This window comes from Staurois parvus, unplaced genomic scaffold, assembly GCF_062004578.1.
Source record: "Staurois parvus isolate SC_StPar_1 unplaced genomic scaffold, SC_StPar_1.0 ptg000734l, whole genome shotgun sequence".
NCBI lineage: Eukaryota > Metazoa > Chordata > Amphibia > Anura > Ranidae > Staurois > Staurois parvus.
Window position 1 is genome coordinate 2,993,401 of NW_028318530.1, and position 22,449 is coordinate 3,015,849.

The following is a 22,449-nucleotide window of genomic DNA, read 5'->3' on the forward strand; positions in this document are numbered from 1 at the left end:
GAGGGGCAGGAAGAACCTGGAACGTGCTTTGTGGGGAAAGAAGTCTGACTCCGCCCCCTTTTTGTCCACTGGGTGTGGGTGAGTGAGTCCAGAGGAGGCCACCATGAGAAAGTGCAGCTGAGGAGACAGAGTCGGAATCCTGGAGCCAGGTTTCAGTAACAGCAAGAAGGTTGAGGGTGTGGGAGAGGAAGAGGTCATTGATAGTAGAAAGTTTGTAAGAGGCTGAGCGGGCATTCCAGAAGGCACATAAGAGGGAGGGGCTGGCACCTGGAAGCAGGGGAATTGAGATAAGAGAGTGAGGGTTGCCGCTGAGGCAAGAGAGGGGAGGCTACTGCTTTGGTGGGTTGGAGTTTGATGGTGGAGGGCCAGGGTTTGGGGCGATGTCTCCGGAAGTTAGTAGTAATAGGAGGGTGAGGGAGGTGAGGTGGGGGCGGGATTCATATGAGGGCAAATGCCGCAGTGATTTTGTAGTGGTGACATTATGTGGACCAAGACATTATGTGGACCTGCATACTTTTGCGACAACAAGGACAGCCTAGTTAAAAAAAAAAAAAAGTATGGCCAAAGCTTTTTTGGTCATAATTCTCTTCTAGGTCACAGGAGAGGACTTACTTGCTAAAATCCGCCCCCAGCAGACATTGCAGAGCCACTCCAGGCTCTTTAAGAACCCTGACCATATTGTTGGCATCTATCCAGATGCCAAACCTCCTGCTAGCTCAGCATTCCAGTGAGTGCAGGAGAGGCAGAGCAGAGAGCGGTGAATGACAGTCACCACTCTCTGCTCCAGGAAGACCAAGAACTAAACAATCAACAGTCAAGTGATCTCTCAGTTCTCAGGCTTAGAGCTGACCGGGGGTTGATGCTGCAGCATGTTGGTATGTATGGTTGTTCTATTTTTGGATCTTGATCAAGAAAAGCATATTCAAGTAGAGATTTTCCTCTCAACTTCTTCAAAGAAGAACCATCAACCTGAGAGGGTAACTGTGGCGATATTGATAGAAACAGCTACAGGAGCATCAAAGTTGGGTTGGCACCATACTGCCAGAATCATGGAATGTACTCCAGATGCCACCAACGCATGGGTTTGTATTAAAATTTACATGAAGGTGAAAGCTTAGCAGTTACCGCATATAAAGGGGTGCCCATAAACGCAACATGGAAAGACATAATGAGCCTTACCTGATTGGCAACCACGGCGTCCTGTGGATCATCTGGTTCTGCTGCAGCCAAGAGAGCTTGCAACGATAACAGCACTGTTCGTAACGTCATGGCTGCCGCCCTGAGGACAAGAGAGACACATTTTCTTTTACCAGACACAGTGTTCCATTTAGTTTACCAACATTCCTCATTTATTAAGAATTCAATGTGCACTTTGAAGTGTACTCTGTTTACTTGGATAGGCATTACATTGAAAATATTATATTCTATATCTCTATGAAGAAGAGAAAAAACCCAACAAGCTCTGCCTAACTGTGTTAAGAAAATGTAATAAAAAATAAAAGCTGGGTGACTACTTCTCTTCCTCCTCTTGTCACATCTGTCAAAAGCGTAGGTGGGCCCAGAAACAGAATGACAGCTACTCCCTCCAAAATGATCCTAAAGTGTATACGTGGACTAAAAGTATTTTAAAACGTGAATACGTTTTGTAGCACCTGTCAGCCCTGATTTGCAGGTCATAAGATAAGTAAAGAATGAGCTGCCTTTGTGGTCTGGCCTGCCCCCACATGTACTTTACTATATGCCAATTCCTGTGATAGGCAGCATCACTAACCAATACGGATACCAAGGAGGAAGGGCTAGAGTCACATCATGTGTACTGGTTTTCTGGGTTCTTAGGGTAATCTAGAAGAATGTGCAGCTGACATGAAGGCACCTAGAGATGCCTCTTATGGAATATAGGAGCAGATTTAGTAAAGTTACGAAGGCCATTTGCTTTAACCACTTGCTGACAGTCCACAGTACTTGGGGGCCCGGTGGTCATGTTGCTGCTATGCGATCACATGATCACAATGTCAACAAAGCAGTTATAAATTAATTCATTCATAAGAGCTGTATTTCCTATGCTGTGATTGGCCCAAAGCTCTTATATGGTACCTGGGCTGATTATAGCACCCTGTACCATGTTATTAGCTGTAGCCAATCACAGCTGTCATGAATTTAACCCATTCATGACAGTTGAAAACTTTGCTGTTACAATATTTATTGTAACAACAAACAAAATGTGTTAAAAAAAATAAATAAAAGGAATTCCAAGATAACACCCCCCCCCCCCCAGAGTAGTACAGTGTTATTATGGCGACACTGAACTACTGAAGTATGAAAAAAAAAAAAATGCTTAAGAAACTGATTTTTTTTTTTTTTTTACTGTTACCAGGCAGTGTCCCTGATCACTGCCACATCAATCATATGATCATGCTGTACTGCACTGGTGACAGTTTGTTAAAGCGGCGGTCCAGTCAAAACTAAAAAACATAAGTCAGCAGCTACAAAAACTGTAGCTGCTGACTTAAGAAACAGACACTCACTTGTCCCTCACACCGGCCGGACTACCCGGCCGTCCTGTGTCCCTGGCGCAAGCATCTTCAGTGTGGGCACCCAGCTGTGACAGCTTGTGGCTTCACAGCTGGGTGGTCACTGTGCATGCACGAGTAGTGCTACACTTTGTGAATGATCCCATATTCTTCTGTCCCAATCACCTAGGCGATCGCAGTGGAAGTGAGAGAGTGGGTACCTGTCATATTCGGGTACCCCTCGCCCCCCGCTCCCCAAAAGTGCCAATCCTTAGCATGGATCAGGGGATGAAGCCTTAAAGCGGAACTTCCCTTTTTGTGTGAGAAAAAAAATTTTAGGCAATTTCTTCATATTCAAAGAAATTGTGACAAAAAATTACGACTTCAAAAAAAAAAAAAAAAAAAAAAAAAAAAAAAAAATAGACATGCTCCTTACTAAACACCTTGGACTGTCTACTTTCCGAAAAATTGTTCCTTTGTGGGGTATTTGCACTGTCCTAGCATTTTAAGGACTCAAGAAAGGTGGCCGTCAGCACGTCAGAGTTTACTAATTTTCAAACATATATATATTGATTTCATTGGATATGAATTATGACAGAAAATAAAAAATATTGGTCTCTTTCCGTTTAAATCACAGAAAAAAAAAAAAAAAAAAAAAAAAACAGTGGTGATCAAATATCATCAAAAAGAAAGCTACATTTGTGTGAAAAAAAAATGATAAAATGTAATTTGCGTGCAATATGGCATGACCACGCAATTGCAAGTTAAAGTAACGCAGTGCTGAATAGCAAAAAATGCCCTGGTCATCAAGGGGGTGAAATCTTCTGGAGCTCAAGTGGGGCAAAGAAAGTAGACAAAAAATTATTTCATGTCTTAAAAATCAGCTTCTTTGCATTAGGGCAGAAGCCAAGATAAAATGTTGTGCTAGGAAATATTTATAGATACAGACAGCTCTGTCAGTAGAGCCCATAGAAGTGTTCTGGCTAAGGCCCAAGTTTCTTTCACTATAAAACAGCTATTTTTGTTTCAAACTATTATCCAGCCCATCAGTACACTACTCACATCCGGGGGATGTCATCTTACCACTGGTCTTTCAAAATGTCCAAACATATAGCTCCGGTTACTGAACTAATATTCGGATGCCAGATTTTTGTAATAAACCGCACCTAAAAAAAACACAAATGAAGTTAATGACAGCACCATAGATAAAGGTCACCAAACAACAAAGTGTACTTGTATCTCATACACAGCAGAGATCTGCAAAGAACCAATATTCTGAAGAGTAAGGGAAATAAAACAAGGTGGTGACTAGGAAAACCTAGGTCTAAAGGTCTGTTGTGACTAAATATTCCAGACGTTACATGTGAAAACAGAAACAAACATCTGATGTTTTGTAAATCTGTGAAAAGGCTAAAAATTAGTTTGTCCTAACAGATAGCGCTCAACTGGACCTTGTGCACAGCTGCAGAAGGGGACAATAAGGGAGCCAATCACTGGCTCTAGCTGAACACGGGTTTCACCCATTGTCAGTGCCCATGTGACCTAATGTCAGGGCTGTACTCAACACCAGCATTAGCTGATTGAGAAGACAACTTGACTAATCAGTTTAGGATATAGAAAGCAAGATAGGGGATGGAAAACTGCCTAGGCCTAAAACAAGGTTTAAAGTCCACTTAAAGTGATATCTGGATTTTTATTCAAAAATAAAAACAAACATTTTATACTTACCTGCTCTGTGCAGTTGTTTTGCCCAGAGCAGCCCCGATCCTCCGTCGGGTCTACTGTTGGGTGATTCTAGATACTCCCTCTTGATCATTTTCCCCAATAGCAAGCTGCTTGATATGTGGGCACTGGTATGTGCTCGCTCCTGAGCCCTGCCCTGTCTCAGCCAATGAGGAGAGGAAGACCCGAGAAAGCCGAGACTCCCATGCACATCGATGGATTGAGAGGAGGCTCTCAGGTGATTAAGTTGTCGTGGGGAGAGCAGTACACAGAAGGTTTTTACCTTCATGAATAGAATGCATTAAGGTAAAACAATCTTCAGCCTTTACAACCACTTTAATAGGATTAGTGCATTTTACAGTTTACATACGTAAGCACCTAAACACAGTCACAAATGCAGAAAGTACAGCGAGTCATCCCACTAGTGTTCTCTGAGAACACATTATATTCAATGGCCACCTCTGGTGTATGCCAGTTTGTAAGCACCGAGATTTCTATAAATATACCATATTTAACCAGCTGCCGACCGCAGATAGCCGAATGACGGCTACACTGCGGCCGGCCAGTTCTGGGAGGGCGTCATAGGACGACCTCCCAGAACGCGCTCAGGGGGCGCGCACCCAGCGATCTCCTACGGACACAGCTGATCACGTGATGTGGTAAAAGGCCAATCACAGCGGCTTTTTACCATGTGATCAGCCGTGTCCAATGACACGCTGATCACAGGGAAATGCAATTGCCGCTTCTCGGCTGCACTTTCCTCATGCTGTCAGAACGTGGGGAAAGGCAGGCAATGGCTTTCAAGTCGCTATTACAAAGAGTAGCGAACCTTCAACCCATTCACTTTTTTTAAGCTCTTATGATCAGACCAAGTTTAGCAGTATAAGAGAACTAGAAAGACATACAGATGCAAAAAGCACCCTGGCATCATGAAGGGGGTTAAGCATTTACTTTCAGCTCAGTGGTGGCACTTGTGACATTCCAATAAGGGTGTGTGATCCTTCCCAGTGCACCCCAGTGGCTGACCATTCAGAGCACCTCAGTGGTATGAATGCAGAGGTAAAACTAATTCGTAAATAATATATATTTTTAGAGCGGTAGTAAACAACCCGCAAAAAATCCTAAATAATGGGCCCCCTGCAGTGTTGCGTCATATTGTACTAGTATGCAATGCATACTAGTACATTATGACAGACTTACCTGTACATGGAGCCCTCCAGCGCGGCACCATCACGATTCCCCGGTACCACCATCTTCACCCGGTCTTCCGGGTTCGCGGGTTCCGGCAGTATGAATGGCCGGAGCCGCGATGACATCACCCTTTGCACATGCGTGTGGGAGCACTTGGCTGCGGCACAGAGCTCTGAAGGGACGGCACGCTGTCCTGTCAGAGCACATGCGCTGGTGACATCAACAGCTGCATGCTGTGTGAACATCTCAAACGGTGCACATTTAGGAGACATTCACTGTACCTACAGGTAACCCTTAATATCGGCTTACCTGTAGGTACAACTTAAAAAGTGGACTTTACATCCCCTTTAAAAAATAAGGCAAAAATGCCTCATACTTGAACTTCAGGTACTAAAGAACTGCTAACAGCACAGATGCTATTCTCTAATTGAAAAGGACAAAAATATTTTTAAGGGATAAGTTTACCTTTGGAACATGTTATATGTTCCACCCATTTTTAGGGTGGAACCTGTAACATATGTACAGTATCGGCTGCTTCTTCCCTCCAATCCCATTTCTCCCTGCATACAGGGGAACTTCTCCCTGCACCCACTGTAACAATCTGAAACCAGTGGAGCCATGCAGGGCTCCTCCCACATGGCCTCATCATTCATTCACAGTTGCCTGTGAAAGAATAGACTACAAGTACTATTAAATATACTTTTTGTGATGAACTTCCCAATAATCCCAATCTATCTCAAAATTTCAATAATCCCACATAATCCAAAAGGTGATGATCAAATCTATACTAAAATAATAATAAATCACCCCTCTAATATATATTCAAAATCATCAAATGTACCAATCAACATTAAATAAATAAAAATAAAATAAAATGTATATAAAAAAATGTCCAAATCACCAAAAATAGTAATAATAATAATAAGTGTCCAAATCACCAAAAAGGTATGTAATATAAATAAATAAATGTCCAAAATCCCAAGAAAAACAAAAACATAAAAGTTCTTTATGTGTTCAGTGAAGCAAGACGATTCTCCAAACAATGCCTTGTTATCCTCAAAAATAAAAATAAAAATATATCATAGTGTAATATCCTCAAACATATATATATGCTTCACACAGTGCAAAACTCAAATCACACCAAAAATAGTGAAAAATCAATAAATCAAAAATAAACGTGAGAACTCGTGATCACTCCAATCTCAGGTGAATAGTGATACTAGGTACCAATATCCTATATACTCCAGCCAAAGTAGATGCTAAATACCATTACCCTCTTATGGTATATTCAGGCATATACTGTTAGATAGGAAAGCCATTCCTCCATCATTCTTATCCCGGGGTATTCCTCATATGGACAAAGAGAAGGCTCAATCAGGCAGATTTCATAAAAAGATATAAATTTATTCGACACTTACATGTAAAAATCACTTTATCCAGCTCTCTGTACTGCACATTTCAATCTCTGGTTGAAAAAACGATTGTTTCCAACCGACAAAATGGCCGCGGCGACACTTCCGGTTAGCGTGCGTGCGTGATGACGTCACTCCCCTAACGCGTTTCGTCACTTCCGGACTTCATCTGAAGTCCCTTCAGATGAAGTCCGGAAGTGACGAAACGCGTTAGGGGAGTGACGTCATCACGCACGCACGCTAACCGGAAGTGTCGCCGCGGCCATTTTGTCGGTTGGAAACAATCGTTTTTTCAACCAGAGATTGAAATGTGCAGTACAGAGAGCTGGATAAAGTGATTTTTACATGTAAGTGTCGAATAAATTTATATCTTTTTATGAAATCTGCCTGATTGAGCCTTCTCTTTGTCCATATGAGGAATACCCCGGGATAAGAATGATGGAGGAATGGCTTTCCTATCTAACAGTATATGCCTGAATATACCATAAGAGGGTAATGGTATTTAGCATCTACTTTGGCTGGAGTATATAGGATATTGGTACCTAGTATCACTATTCACCTGAGATTGGAGTGATCACGAGTTCTCACGTTTATTTTTGATTTATTGATTTTTCACTATTTTTGGTGTGATTTGAGTTTTGCACTGTGTGAAGCATATATATATGTTTGAGGATATTACACTATGATATATTTTTATTTTTATTTTTGAGGATAACAAGGCATTGTTTGGAGAATCGTCTTGCTTCACTGAACACATAAAGAACTTTTATGTTTTTGTTTTTCTTGGGATTTTGGACATTTATTTATTTATATTACATACCTTTTTGGTGATTTGGACACTTATTATTATTATTACTATTTTTGGTGATTTGGACATTTTTTTATATACATTTTATTTTATTTTTATTTATTTAATGTTGATTGGTACATTTGATGATTTTGAATATATATTAGAGGGGTGATTTATTATTATTTTAGTATAGATTTGATCATCACCTTTTGGATTATGTGGGATTATTGAAATTTTGAGATAGATTGGGATTATTGGGAAGTTCATCACAAAAAGTATATTTAATAGTTTATTCACTTCCTAGGGAGGAGGTAGTGTTTTGTGGCTGTATAGGAGCTTTTTGATAGACTACAAGTACTATCAGCCATTGTGGCTGGCAGCTTGTAGTTCTCAAACTACAGGGTCACTGGTGAGTGCCCTCATAGTCCATTGAGCTTCCTGCACTCAAGTAACTGCCTGCCCAAACAAGGTACAGGCAGACAGCTACTCAGAGTATGCAAAGGCTGACATTGCACCCATGATCTGTGGATCACGGGTGCAATGCTCCACAGGCTCCTTAGAAAAAGAATTTTAAAAATGCACACTATTTTTCCTGCAAAAACATTTCCATTTATTATTTTTCAAGAGGAGAACTTATCCTTTAATCAGAATTCCAGGCTCTGTACAGACCACAATTAGGTGTTTTGCCTGTTAGATGGCAATAATTCTGCCTTGTGATCCAGGAAGCTTGGTAACACAGCATAACCAGCTTTTGTCATCTCTCCATACCAAGTCAGCTTACTGAACAACAATTTAGGCACCATACCTCTGCCCATTGAGTGGAGAGGCCAGGAAACTGTAATGCTACATATAGCTACATAGTTTATAAGGTTGACTAAAGACATCGATCCATCCAGGTGTGTGTGTGTTGCGGGGGAGATCCCCAACCTTACCTCTCTAACAGTAAAGAATCCTTTTTGCAGTTTCAGAATGAACCATTTTTCATCCAACTTCATTGTGTGTCTTTTTTTTTTTTTTTTTTTTGAGACCCAAGATTAAAAAGTTGCTAGACTTCCCATTTAAAGTGGTTCCCTACATTAAGGTAAAAAACATTTTGCCACTTGCTGTTCACTCCGCAGCCCCCCGCCCCCCCAGGGACTTACCCAAGTCCTGAACAGATCTAGCGCTGTACCCAGCTGCAGTTCTTCTGACCTTTTTCTTCTCACAGGATGTTCATGCAGCCAGGGCCAATGGCTCCTGTTGCTGTAAGTCAAATCTTTGGAACAGAGAGCGGGGATCAGAGCAGAGCAGAGGTGGGCTATTTGTCTATGGACAGCCTGGCTTGGGAACGAGCACAGACATATGCCTCTAAAGCAAACTACTTGCTATGGGGGCAGACACAGAAGAGGAAGAGCCAAGATCGCCAACAGGGGACCCTCTGTGCAATACCATTACCAAGCCAGTGATTTGCTTAAAAAACGTAAGCTGGTCCCCCTAACAGCTACTGTGGTTTCTCCTTTCGACCCCTAGCCAATACAGACATAATAGTGACATACAGGTCGTCATGAGGAACCATAATGCAAGGGACAGGCTAATCTACAAACCCCAAAGTGCAGAATAAGAACATTGCTGAGAGTTGTGCTACAGACTGAAGCTTACGCAAACCAGCCAGTGAACATGTAATTATTAAGTAAATTGTTTCACAGGGTACCATTTTTTTTCAATATAATCTGATACATTGAGATCTTTCAGGAACTTCACAATCCATCACACATCTACTTCTTACCTTAGGGGGATTAAAAGGGTATGTTTCTGGTATTTTGATTTCTAGCTGGTATCGTCCACCTGTAAAATAAAAAGTCATCATTTTACTGACTTCTTAAGTTTGCAAATCTAATCTCACCACAAATCATTTTATTGGGAAGTATAATATTCAGTGCAATCATCAGAAAGCAATGACAAAATGGTGTCCATACATAGAGAAAAGTTGGAAAAACACTGCACGTCTTGAGAACAATGACAGCAGAAAACACTGGGCAACTGACCAGACAAAGAAAAAAAAAAAAAAAAAAAATTACCCACAAAATTAAAATAATCCTTTTTCATGGCCATCTAAAGCCAGCCATACATGGATTGAAATTCGGCCCGTTTAGCATGGACCAGCTTCAATCCATGTATAGGACAACTGGTTGCACACAAGTCGATCTATCAAATCGACTTGGGTACAACCAGCCAGTCAGATTTTTCCTAAATGATCACTGCTATGGATTATAGCTGACAACACTGATCACTGCATTCTGGCAGAATACAATAGCATAGAGGAAGGATTTCCCATCCACACCAAATTTGTGGATGCGGAAAACGGCACATTTCTTTTGTTCAACCCACTGGTTGAATGAAAAAAAATTAATTATGTATTACCTCCTTAAAGACAAACTGCTTTTGAAACTTAAGCAATACATCTCTGCAATATATACACATTTGCCCATGTTTCACACATTGCACAAGTACAGAAAAATCTGTCAGAAATTCACTTAACTCCTAGGTCCTGTCATGGGGCTGACAAGTCACAGCAATTTTGTGGACAAATGTCAGCCCTGCCCAGTGTTTTCTTACCAAACTACTCAGACCCCCCTACTCTCCCATTTCCACAACATAAAGGTTGATCATTCTATAGTCCTAAAATATGGACAGAGAGGGCGAATTACTCTCCTTGAGAAAACAAAGGAAGTGAGCACTGGACAGCTCTGAATTTCTGATATGATCAATTTTTTTTTCAATTCATCGAACAAAGAAACAAAATGCTTTTAATGGTTTATTTAACAGTCCAAAAGGGAACAAAAATCAGAAGTTTGGGTTTGCATACATTTGAAAGTTTCTCATTTTAAAGTAAGCCGGTAACAACCTCTGACAATACAAACACAGCATGGAAAAATACATAACAAAATGTTACCTTCAGCCTAAGTTCACACTATGAACCACATGCGAATCGCACAGGAATCACACTGCATTACTGTGAAATCACATGCAATTCTGTGTGCTGCGATTTCAGTCCTTTTATTTTGGATGACTCAAATCGTTCCACATCAAAAATGTGTGGGCAGTTTTTAGTTCGCACTGGAACTGGATCACATGTTTATACCCAAGTGATCCAGTTCAAGCAAAACGCACTGCGACCTACTTTTGGGGTTTAGTTAACTTTCCACTGATACCTGCAGCAGATTATAGTACAATGTGCGATTGCGATGCAGTGTGGGATACGCACAGAATTCGCTATGTTTTCCACACCGCATCAGTGTCAACTGGGCCTCAATGAAAAATATAAAGCAAAATGGTCAAAAGATCCAAAATAGTTATCTAAAACAAATCTGACATGAAATTCAGCCTCACACATCAACAGGAAGTTTAAGGAGGTGAAGCCAAGCGCACCATTACAAAGAAATGCAAGAATCGCATGATATTTTCTTAATATTGGAGATCCAAGATGTTTTTCATGGTTTCTGTCTGAATTGCCCAAGTTCGTGCTGGGCTCATTTAAATTCATTTTATCCCTAAAGGTCTACTTAAAAAGCAGAGAAAGCGACTTTCCCCAAACATTCTACGCTGGAGAATCACTCACTGTCATTTAAAAACAAATGATCTGGACGATTCACACCTGCAGGAAATATCTCTGCTTAAAAGGCCTCGGAGCGTTCCCAACAAATTTCTGAAATCAGCACAGATTTCTTCTCTAAGCTATAAACACTAGGGCATCTACTACTGAGCAAGCTGACATCTCTCCAAATGCATTCACTATTACCAGCATATGTAAAGGTATAGATGGATTTTGCTATAGGCCAATTTTGTTTCATGCATTACTTGTTTGTGTATACCCAAGAACGTGCTGTGGGCATAACTGTATGGTTAGATCTGTGAACACAGACTGCATTAACCTCCTGTTTTAAGTCAATTATAATAATATAAAAAAAAAAAAAAATCAAACAAATTCTCATAAAGCCTGCTGCAAGCTTTTTACATCCAGTTTCAATAAAAATTAATAGGTTATTGGCAAAAGGGGCTTATATAGGCTGCTCCTTTCTCACTGTCCCTTGTAGTTACTGATTGGGAAATAAAAGTGAATGCATTTCTACACATTGCCATCGACAATAATCTAGGATCGAAACAAGGTGTACCTGAGAACAGAAGTCACTGTGATAGGTCAGGAGAAGAAGGCATCAGCCGGTAAAAAAAAAAAAGTAAACCATCTTAAGTAGGATGACCAGGCAATGCTGTAAAATGGGTATTTGATGAATGTTTTAAGCATACCTTTCCATTCATAGTAAAGATGTTATACTATATATGGCTTGTCCTAATTTAGGCTCCAGATTCTGCAGTTTATTTTTTTTAAGTATAGTGGGGTGTTGGCTGCCAAGTTTTTGTTGTTGTTTGCATTCTTGTAAGAGAGATTTCTATACTTCCTATCTTGCTAGCAAGACAGCGAGATCAAAATCTTCCAAATGTGGACACAGCAAAAAAACTTGGAGAACTAATCCTTTTCCACTCTAAACAAAAACTAACAAAGTTTTGCTTGAAGTTTTATTTTAATCATGATAGTTTAATAGAGGTTGCCGATTTAAAGTGATAAACAATGGTATGACTGCTGTGGACAGAAGGACAGAATTCTGTACCTCAAAAGTGAAGAAGAGACAGGGGTCAATAATGAAGACAAAGTTTGTTCTTTTCAGACTAAGAAGGAAATATACACATGGTGTACCACACGGTGCATACAGGGTACCAGAATATCTTTCACCGCAGTCTAGTAGGTACATTCATTGGTCACAACGCTGCAATTTAAAATCGCACGATTTGTGTGCAATTTCAGCACGATTTCTGAAGACTTTATTGCTACTTTTGAAGATTTTCAACAACTTCTTGCAATTTTCAGTGCGATTTCCATTATATTCTATGTATGTAAAATCAAAACAAAACTGCAGAAAAAGTAATGCAAGAACTACTTTAGAAACTGCGCTGCAGCAAATCACGTTAAGACACTGACATTCACATTAATAAGATGCAATTTCATTTAGCAAATTGCATTGGTATGACTGGGCACAGTGTACAACTATATTTACATAACAATACAGGAGATAATTTACTGTTAGGCTATGCTGCCGCCTACAAAAAGGACTGAACAGCAGCAAAAAATACTGGACAGTATAGGACTTTCTGTGTCGCTCAATATTTGAGAAAGACATATAAAGTCCAACTCTGGGAACTGCAAAAAAAAAAAGGAAAGAAAAAACAAAACAAAAAAAAAGACATACATTTTCAACTGGTGCACAGTAAAGGCCTGTTCACACTGCCCAAGAGAGCTGTCGCACACTAAACCACAGCAGTTTAGTGTGCAACAGCTGTCTGTTTAGGCTGCAGTAAGCTGGCGGTAGAGGGCTGTTTTATTTGTGTCCTTGCGTTCCTTCAGTGCGGTAAAATGCAGGACCTAAAGATTAATAAGCAGTTTATTGGAAGTGGCTGGAAAAATGTTAATGCACAATGAAAATCAAGTGGAAACTCAAGAATTTGTAAGTACCATGGATTGACACAGCAGAATAAAAAGGTTAAAACTTAACTCAACGTTTAATGTTCCTTTGAATTGTTCATTTGGGCCAAGCTGGCCCAAAACAAACTATTTACTGCAGGTTTGCCCAAACAAACTATTACAAAGAAAAATGAATTTTGAGATCAATTTTATTGTGCAGGACTGTGGGGTGCATAGTAAAGGGTTACTGAATAGGAGGAACATATTAAAAGGGTAATGTGTGACACTATGCTTAGTTAAAGTGATATTAAAGGCAATTTTTTTAAAAACAACAAACATGTCATTACCTGCGCTGTGCAGTGGTTTTGTAAAGAGCAGCCCTGATCCTCCTCTTCTCAGGACCCCCGCTAGCGCTCCTGGCCCTGCTCTCCTGCCTATTGCCTCCAGAGCCAACAGCTTGCTATGGGGGCACCCAATCAGGTTTGCTCCTCAGCCATTGCTGTGTCCATCTACACACAAAGCTGCAGCTTGGCATAGTCCACTCTCTCTCCTTATTGGCTCACTGCCTGTGATTGATAACAGCAGGAGCCAATGGCTGCCACTGCGGTCTCAGCCAACGAGGAGGGAGAGTCCCTGGAGAGCCGAGGCTCTTGTGCACATCGCTGGATCGCAATGGGGGGGTTGCTGCATACAGGTGGGTTTTTTTAACTTCATGCATAAAATGCATGAAGGTAAAAAAACCTGAGCCTTTACAACTTTTAGTGTGACCGGGAAGTGTGCTGCAATCTGAAATTGAGTGGACTCAAATGAGAGCACAAAAACCTGACTGAGATTATATTGGATATAATGTAGTGAACTTATATAGTATGATTGTTGTGTGTTTATATGACTCCTCCATTGTTATCTTTATTTGTGAAATCAAAAATTATTAATAATGAAAGAGATTATACTGCTACAGAATACATCACGCTGCTTTCCAACTATACTAATAAGACCAGAATTTTGAAGAACCAGATGAATGACATCATCGTTGTCCACAAAGGATCAGCTAAATAAAAACACAATGAATCATACAGTTATCCAGATAGATATAATATAAAATGTTAAAGACTGAGCTAACTGTCCCTAGGTTGATCTCTAACAAGCCACAAAGGTAAATTATGTAATTCACCAGAGAGAAACCCAAGCCCATGTAATAAACGAAAAATATTTAAATTAAAAACAAGTAATTTTTGTGAGTTAAGAGCAAGCATTTATAAAATCACATTAAATATCACATTATTCCCCATCCCGTGAAGAAGTTTACAAAAACAGAAGGATAATACAATCTGATCCTTAATATTCTAAACATAAAAGTTTAAACCAAAGGACAGTTCTTACCTTCATATGGAGTATCAGGAGGGCCAGCAATTTCACCTCTCAGTTCAGAGAAATTCTCATCTACTAGGTCTACTTTGATTTGGTTTTTGCTAGTCTAAGAAAAAAACAGAAAAAAATTATTAGAAAATAAATGATTTGTGTGCAAATCTAAAAAGTAGTTTTAGGAGGACACAGTAAATGCTGGTTTACTAAAGGAGTTGAGAATGTTCACACAATTGTACAATCGGCTGAAAATCAAAATTCCCATATTCATGTGTCATCTACACATTACTGGATAACTGAAGTGACCATTCATGCAATTTATTGTGTGAACATTCTCAGTTCCTTTAAGTCTTTCACATGGGCAGCCACACACCTAAAGCCTACCATTCAGACAGAGAGGGCTGTTCACATGCCACAGCCGTAACTGTGCATCGCATCAAACGTAATGTTGACTTGACAAGTGTCATCGTCTGTCAAACTCACCCATCCAAGTCCAAATGCTCACGTTTGCAATTTCGATCACCTCCTGAACGCCTGACAGCGCCTGCTTAGCTATGCTCTGAAAAGTGATCTACCACAAATCACTTTTCAGAGAATATACAGGTGTGAACTTCACCTTAGTATGTCTGAATATCTTTAGTCATCTTCTAAAAGGAGGAAATCCTTTCTACTATGAAAATGTTCTCAGACTCTAGTCAGGAAGATCAATATATAAGCCTTTTATCCACCAAGATCTATAGATATCAAGGTAAAATCCATAGTGGCTTTCTAGTAGACTTGCAAAAGAAATAGGTAATCAGTGCCAAGAAAAACACCCCAAAACAAATAACATGGAAAAAAAAAAAAACTATATACACTCACCGGCCACTTTATTAGGTACACCTTGCTAGTGCCAAGACAAAATCCCCCACACAATACATCACCATCCTGAACCGTTCATACAAGGTAGGATGGATCCATGTTTTCATGTTCTTTTACGCCAAATTCTACCATCTGAACATTGCAGCAACAAGTCTGCTCATTCTCCTTTGACATCAACAAGGCATTTTCATCCACACAACTGCCGCTCACTGGATATTTTTTCTTTTTTGGACCATTCTCTGTAAATCCTAGAGATGGTTGTGTGTGAAAATCCCAGTAGATCAGCAGTTTTTTTAAATACTCAGACAAGCCTGTCTGGCATCAACAACCATACCACATTCTAAGTCACTTATATCCTCTTTCTTCCCCATTCTGATGATCGGTTTGAACTTCAGAAAGTTGTCTTCACCATGTCTAGATGCCTAAATGCATTGAGTTGCTGCCATGTGATTGGCTGATTAGCAATTTGTGTTACCAAGCAATTGAACAGTGCACCTAAAAGTGACCGGTGAGTGTATATGATCACTGATGGAATTCTACATGAGCTACCAATATATACAGCAGGTATGAGATCAATTGCATGGGAGGCTTAGGTTCTTTTGCAACTAGTCACTAGAACAACCAAGCCTACAAATATCAAGAAATCGGTAATATTTCAGAACATTTAATGAATCAATAAGTAGAAAAAATAAGTTTGACAAAGCTTTCTTTAGGCATTAAAATTGGTTCTGGTGATTTTGTCTCATTGCCTCAATGGGATTCCCATTCAGTTGCTGCCAGATCCTTCCAAACCTATGCTCAAAGCCTATGTCAAGCCCTGAAACCAGTTTTCAGGTTGTTGAAACAAAGGGATATTAAATACCACTAAATATTCCATGGTCAGCTGTTAGTGGTATTATAACAATGTGGAAGCAACTGGGAACAACAGCAACTTAGCCAACAAGTGGTAGGCCACATAAAATGCCATAGCGGGGTCAGAGAATGCTGAAGCGCACAGTGTGCAGAAGTCGCCAACTGTCTGCAGCGTCAATAGCTAAAGACCTCCAAACTTTGTGTTGTCTTCAGATTAGCACAAAAAAAATGTGTAGAGAGTTTCATGAAATGGGTTTCCATGGCCAAGCAGCTGTATCCAAGCCTTATGTCACCAAGTGCAATGCAAAGTGTCAGATGCAGTAGTGTAAAGCACACCGCCACTGGACTCTAGAGCAGTGGAGATGTGTTCTCTGGAGTGATGAATCATGCTTCTCTGTCTGGTAATTCGATGGACATGTCTGGGTTTGGCGGTTGCCAGGAGAACGGTACTTAGCTGACCGCATTGTGCCAAGTGTAAAGTTTGATGGGGGGGGGGGGAATTATGGTGTGGGGTTGTTTTTCAGGGATTGGGCTTGTCCCCTTAGTTCCAGTGAAGGGAACTCTTAAGGTATCAGCATACCAAGACATTTCAGACAATTTCATGCTCCCAACTTTGTGGGAACAGTTTGGTGATGGCAGTTTCCTGTTCCAACATGACTGCGCACCAGTGCACAAAGCAAGGTCCATAAAGACATGGAAGAGCAAGTTTGGGGTGGAGGAACTTGACTGGCCTGCACAGAGTCCTGACCTCAACCCGACAGAACATCTTTGGGATGAATTAGAACGAAGACTGTGAGCCAGGCCTATTCGTCCAACATCAGTGCCTGACCTCACAAATGCGCTTCAGGAAGAATGGTCAAATATTCCCATAGATAAACTCCTAAACCTTGTGGAAAGCCTTCCCAGAAGAGTTGAAGCTGTTATAGCGGCAAAAGGGTGGGCCAACTCAATATTGTACCCTACGGACTAAGATTGAGATGCCATTCAAGTTCATGCACGTGTAAAGGCAGGCATCCCAATACTTTTGGCAATACAGTGTATTTTTCATACCCTTTAATTGAATGGTCTACAATGGTTCTCAAAATTTGTTCATCTAGTTGTTTCAACATACCTGAGAAAATGTAAAAACTTCTGTATTACCTACACAAAGGCTGATGTGCTATCAATAGTCATCACAATCTGCATAATAACACACATCAATAATAATGTAAGCATTACAGCAGGAGACACACATCTTTTAACAGCATAAAATTAATACATTACCAAAGCTATGGAAAGATGGGAAGGAGACCCCATTGGAACAGTGCACAGGGGATCGCGGAGAAGCCTTAAAAACACGACCAATCGATGAGCCCATATAGCCTTAGCAAGAATCCCAGCATCAGAGCATCCTCTTTCGCATAGGAAGGCTCCTAAGGCTCACTGTGTGCAAGCTTCCTTTTAAATATCCTGTGAACCACTTCTGGCAGCTTTCCTGAAATGGGCGGGTGCCACGCCCACTCCAGGAGGAGCCCGCAGAAAAGTCCCCTGAGGATGACAGAGTCACGCCCAGCCACAATACTGGACAACAACGTCTTATCTCGTAATATCACACTTTTGCCACAAATCAGCTTCTTATCTAGCCTTAACTTAAAGATTTCTAACTTCTCAAACAAGTAAACATTTTTAAATGCACAAACAAGATCTTATCTAATTTAGATAAGAAGTCTAATGTAACATTTCTAAATGTCACAAAACACTGGTCAATCCCACAAACACTTCTTATCTGCTTTAAGCAGTCTAATGTCTTATGACTCTGTTCCTTTAGCCTAGAGAAATGACATCAATGTCATTTCTCGTGCTTCTGGCATATGGGCAACGAAGCTTTATTGTAAAAATTCCCCAAGAAACAAAGGGTCCAAGGCCAACACATTTCATAGGCATTACACAAACAAATTTAGTTTGGTCTCCCTGCGTTCTCCCAGCTTTAAGCTTTTTCTGTGTTGGAGGTGATCTGACCCTCACTCTGGACCCCACCAATACGTCTGGCAAGTCCCCTCTAATGCAGCATTGAATAGACTCAAAAGATGCCCATCACACCTCGAGTACCTGTGATGTGCAGCATCTACTGAACCCACATCACAAAGGCTACAGTTTCTAATCTTCCACCACATACAGTAGGCTGGACAACATTTTCATCTTTCCAATCCTTTCATGTCTACTTTACATTTTCAACGCCATCTATATTAAACCAAGTATACTCTTTGCTTAAAGTGGTTCTAAAGGCTTGTTTGTTTGTATTTTTCTTTAAAATAATAAAATACATCATACTGACCTGCTCTGTGCAATGGTTTTGCACAGAGTAGCCCCAATCTTCCTCCTGTCGGATCCCACACTGGCAGTTCTGGCCTCTCCTCCTTGCCGAGTGCTTGCTCCTCGGCCGGCTGTGTGTGTCAATGGGACATGCAGAGCACGGCTCACATCCGATTCCATTCCCGCTGCCGTGTCTCAGCCAATGAGGAGAGAGACCTGAGAGACCCTCTGCTCTAGTGCACATCGCTGGATCGAGAGCGGGCTCAGGTAAGTATTAGGGGGGTTGCAGGGGTAGCTCCACAATGAAGGTTTTTTTTTTTTTTTTTTAACGATGCATAGAATGCATGAAGGTACAAAACCTTCAGCCTTCCAAACCACTTTAACCTCCCTGGCGGTATTCCCGAGTGTAGCTCGGGGTAAGGTTTCAGTACCAAAAGCGGTAACCCTGAGCTACACTCGGGCTTACCATGCGGCGCTGCATAGGGATTCCCTGCAGTGCTTACCTTGTCCTTCGCTCCCGCGATGCGTCCCCTGCAATTTCCTCCGCTTTCCGTGTTCCGGTCCCTGCAAGCGTCGGAACGTACGGGGGACGGAACGGCGGGAAATTTAACAATTTTTTTAAACTGTCATTTTCTTAGAAATGAATTTGACATAGTAAACCATTACTGTTTCAAACCATTTCACATATATTTTGTCCCGAGTGCTTTGTCCCGTGCCCTGCCTGCATTTTGACTGTTCTTTCTGCCTGGAAACTTAGAAAAGTCCGTGGCGTCCAAAAAGCGTCCCTTTTGGTCAAAAGCGGTTTTAGACCAGCTAGAGAACAGCGATAGTAAATCAGAATCACTTGCAGAATTGAGTGATGACTTGTGGGGAAATTCGTCATCAGACACTGAAAACGATTCTGCGACTTTGCTCAGTTATGTGCGAACTTGGCGCTATATTTCAAATTTCAGTGTTTTTGGTTTGATTATATTATTGAATTAAATTTATTATTATTATATTATTTTTATGATTATTTATTAAATTATAATTTATGATTTTGTGTTTTAAATTTTATCATATCCGGGATGTTTACTAGACTCTTGTTCAAACAGATTTCAGAGAGTTATTCCTAAAAATTACAGGTCTACAATAAAAAAAAAAATACATATTTCCATGCAAAAAAATGTACCGCTTTGAGCACAGAAATATGGACATAATCAGACCACTAGGGAGGTTAACTCAGTTCCTGAACCATAAAATTTGTGTGTGGGAATGTTAGTGCAAAGCAGCTTTCCCTAACTACAGCTTGTTCAATTAAGCTTTGACCAAAAAAATAAAAAAGATCTGGAAGCTAGCAATGCAGAGTGACCAGAGCGCTGGATCATTCTGGCTTCGCTACGATTTCACGACTGACAAGTGTGAATCTGCCCTTAGTAAATCAACCCCACAGTTTAGCTAGGTAAGTGTGGAAAGGGCTCTTTGGAGATAACATATTAAAGAATCTGATTTTATTTTTGTATCCTCAATAAATTAACATACATGAAAGGTGAACCAGGCAAAATGAGCACTCGAAGAACTGTAGCAGGGCAACAGACAAGGAAATTAAGGCGTAAATGTCTCTTCAGTTCCTAAGGCTAGCCATAGATGTATTGTTTTCCCTGGTTCAGTCCATGGGATGGAGGATGGATGGAGGAGCATCAACCATGGCTGTCTGAAAACCCAAACAGTGACTGATAGGGTGCCGTCACTGTTCAGCCAATATATTTCATACAATTTAATTTTTAAATGGACGTTTGCTGAGCTAGTTGGCGCGGATAGGGTCACCCACAACTCACATTCAGCAAGAAACAGTGAAAATGTAGGCAATGTATTGATAGCTTAAGGGGCAGAAGCAGTCACATACTACCAACATCTACTCAAAACAGAAATACCCACATTGGATAGACAGACCCTTCAATAAAAATGCCACAATTTAGTCAGAATGCCTTTGTGAAATTAGTGAATCTAATAAAGCTACAGAGGCAATGGAATATTCAAGCAAATCAGGTCAGCTATGATTTACAAACTATATATATTATAATTATTGGAGAAAAATAAAGTACAGTAATACCTTGGTTTACGAATTTAATTCGTTCAGCAGGACTTCTCGTACAGCAAAAAATTTGTAAACCGAAACGCTGTTTCCCATAGGAATGCATTGAAAACCAATTAATCCGTCCCGGAGATCAGAAAAAAATAAACGCTACTAAAATACAGCATGAGTTATTTTATCAAGTCATGCGGCATTTTAGTAGTGACAACCATGTGTTAATGTTTCAGCTGTCAGCGGGGTTCCCCACTGACAGCTAAATGTAAAAGAATTGTCGGCTATTAAAAAAATAAATTTTAAAACCGGCATGGGGTCCCCCCTCCCAACCACAGTAAGCCCTTCGGGTCTGGTATGGATTTTGAGGGGAACTCCCACGCTACGATAAAAAAAAAAAAATGCCATGGGGCCCCCCCAAAATCCATACCAGACCCTTATCCGAGAATGCAGCCCAGCAGGTCAGGAAAAGGCAACCGCCCCCCACATGACCCATACGAGGCCACATGCCCTCAACATGGGGGGGTGCTTTGGGGCGGGGTGGCCTTTCCCCCCCCCAAGCACCTTGTGATGTCATTGATGTCACATGGGGTGGGGTCACATGCGTGATGTCCCCGGGCGGCCCTGTCCCTTACATATTTAAGAACTGTCAAACCACCGGAACAGGCAGAAGGCTGGAAGCCATCGTCGGGGACCCCCACGCCATTTTTTTTTAATTTTCAAAATCCATACCAGACCCGAAGGGCTTGGTATGGATGGGAGGGCCATTTTTTAAATGTAATTACTGCTTTTTTTTTTTCTTCTCTATAGCTCAGAAATTCAGCTGTCACTTTCCCCCTAGCTAAAAGAGAGAAAGTTTCCTTTTAGTTTATTTCCCTGAGCTAAGAGAAACAATGTTTCCTTTTAGTTTCTTAAAAGAATTAAAAGAAACAAAGTTTCCGTTAACTCTGGGGAAAGTGACAGCTAATTCTGTGAGCTATAGTGAAGAAAAAAAAAAAGTTGGCAATTGCATTTAAAAATCAGCACTGACAAACTTCATACTGCAAAAACAATTCATAAAGCGAGGCATTATTTTCAATGGATTTTCATTCGTAAACCGAAAATTACGTTAACCAAAGCGTTTGTAAACCGAGGTATTACTGTATGTGCATTTCAAATCACCAAAAAGCAACACAGTAGCAGGCAGACCTATCTTTGTGCAGTCAGTCAGCCCAATCAGTAACCAAATGCAATATACCAGGCAGCGAGTGCAATAGTCCAAGCAGCTTTTTATTACCAACGTATGGTTCCTGCATTGTGTAGGTTTCATACATCTACTATACGGAAAAAAATATCACCTGTATAAACCTAATACTTCTATTATACAATTTAGCATTACAACATAAGCCGACCATACATGGATCAAAATTTGGCCAGTTCAGTGGGAACAGTCCGATTTGCGATCCATGTATGGGTAAGGCTGGTTGTACCCAGGTCAATCCATCCACTTGGGTATAATCATTGCATTCTGCTGGCTGGGAAGGCTCCCCGCGCACAACCCGCCAACAGAACACAACAGTGCTGCGGGAAGGATATCCCCATCAGCACTACTGTGTTGAATGGGGATTAGAGGGATTTCCTTTCCTTCCACCAAAATCAATTCATCTATGGGTTGTCTTAGTGGCTGTTATAAAGTCTGCCTGTACCACTTCCTACTGGCCAAAAACAAACATTCATTCCCCAGCTGTCATGTTTCCAGCGCGGGTCTGAATCTAGTACCAGTGATCAGTACATCAGGTATTTCTCGTGTTAGGTGACATGACATCATATCTATTTCCTTGCACCACCATAAACATTTGTATAGTATTTAAGGTATTAATAAACCAGTAATTAAACAGCCAAGTCATGAATAGCCTAAT

General features: G+C 40.7%; 1 protein-coding gene across 1 annotated transcript in view; it reads right to left on the reverse strand.

Moving 5' to 3' along the window:
* The window catches only part of UBE2K (ubiquitin conjugating enzyme E2 K), a 47,482-nt gene that overhangs the window by 11,679 nt on the left and 13,354 nt on the right, over nt 1–22,449 (reverse strand). The window contains exons 2-5 of the mRNA XM_089654029.1: nt 14,500–14,593; nt 9,391–9,449; nt 3,594–3,676; nt 1,180–1,279 (exon numbers count right to left, since the gene is read on the reverse strand). Of these exons, the coding sequence (XP_089510155.1) occupies nt 1,180–1,279; nt 3,594–3,676; nt 9,391–9,449; nt 14,500–14,593 (336 nt within the window). The remainder of the gene's footprint in view (nt 1–1,179; nt 1,280–3,593; nt 3,677–9,390; nt 9,450–14,499; nt 14,594–22,449) is intronic.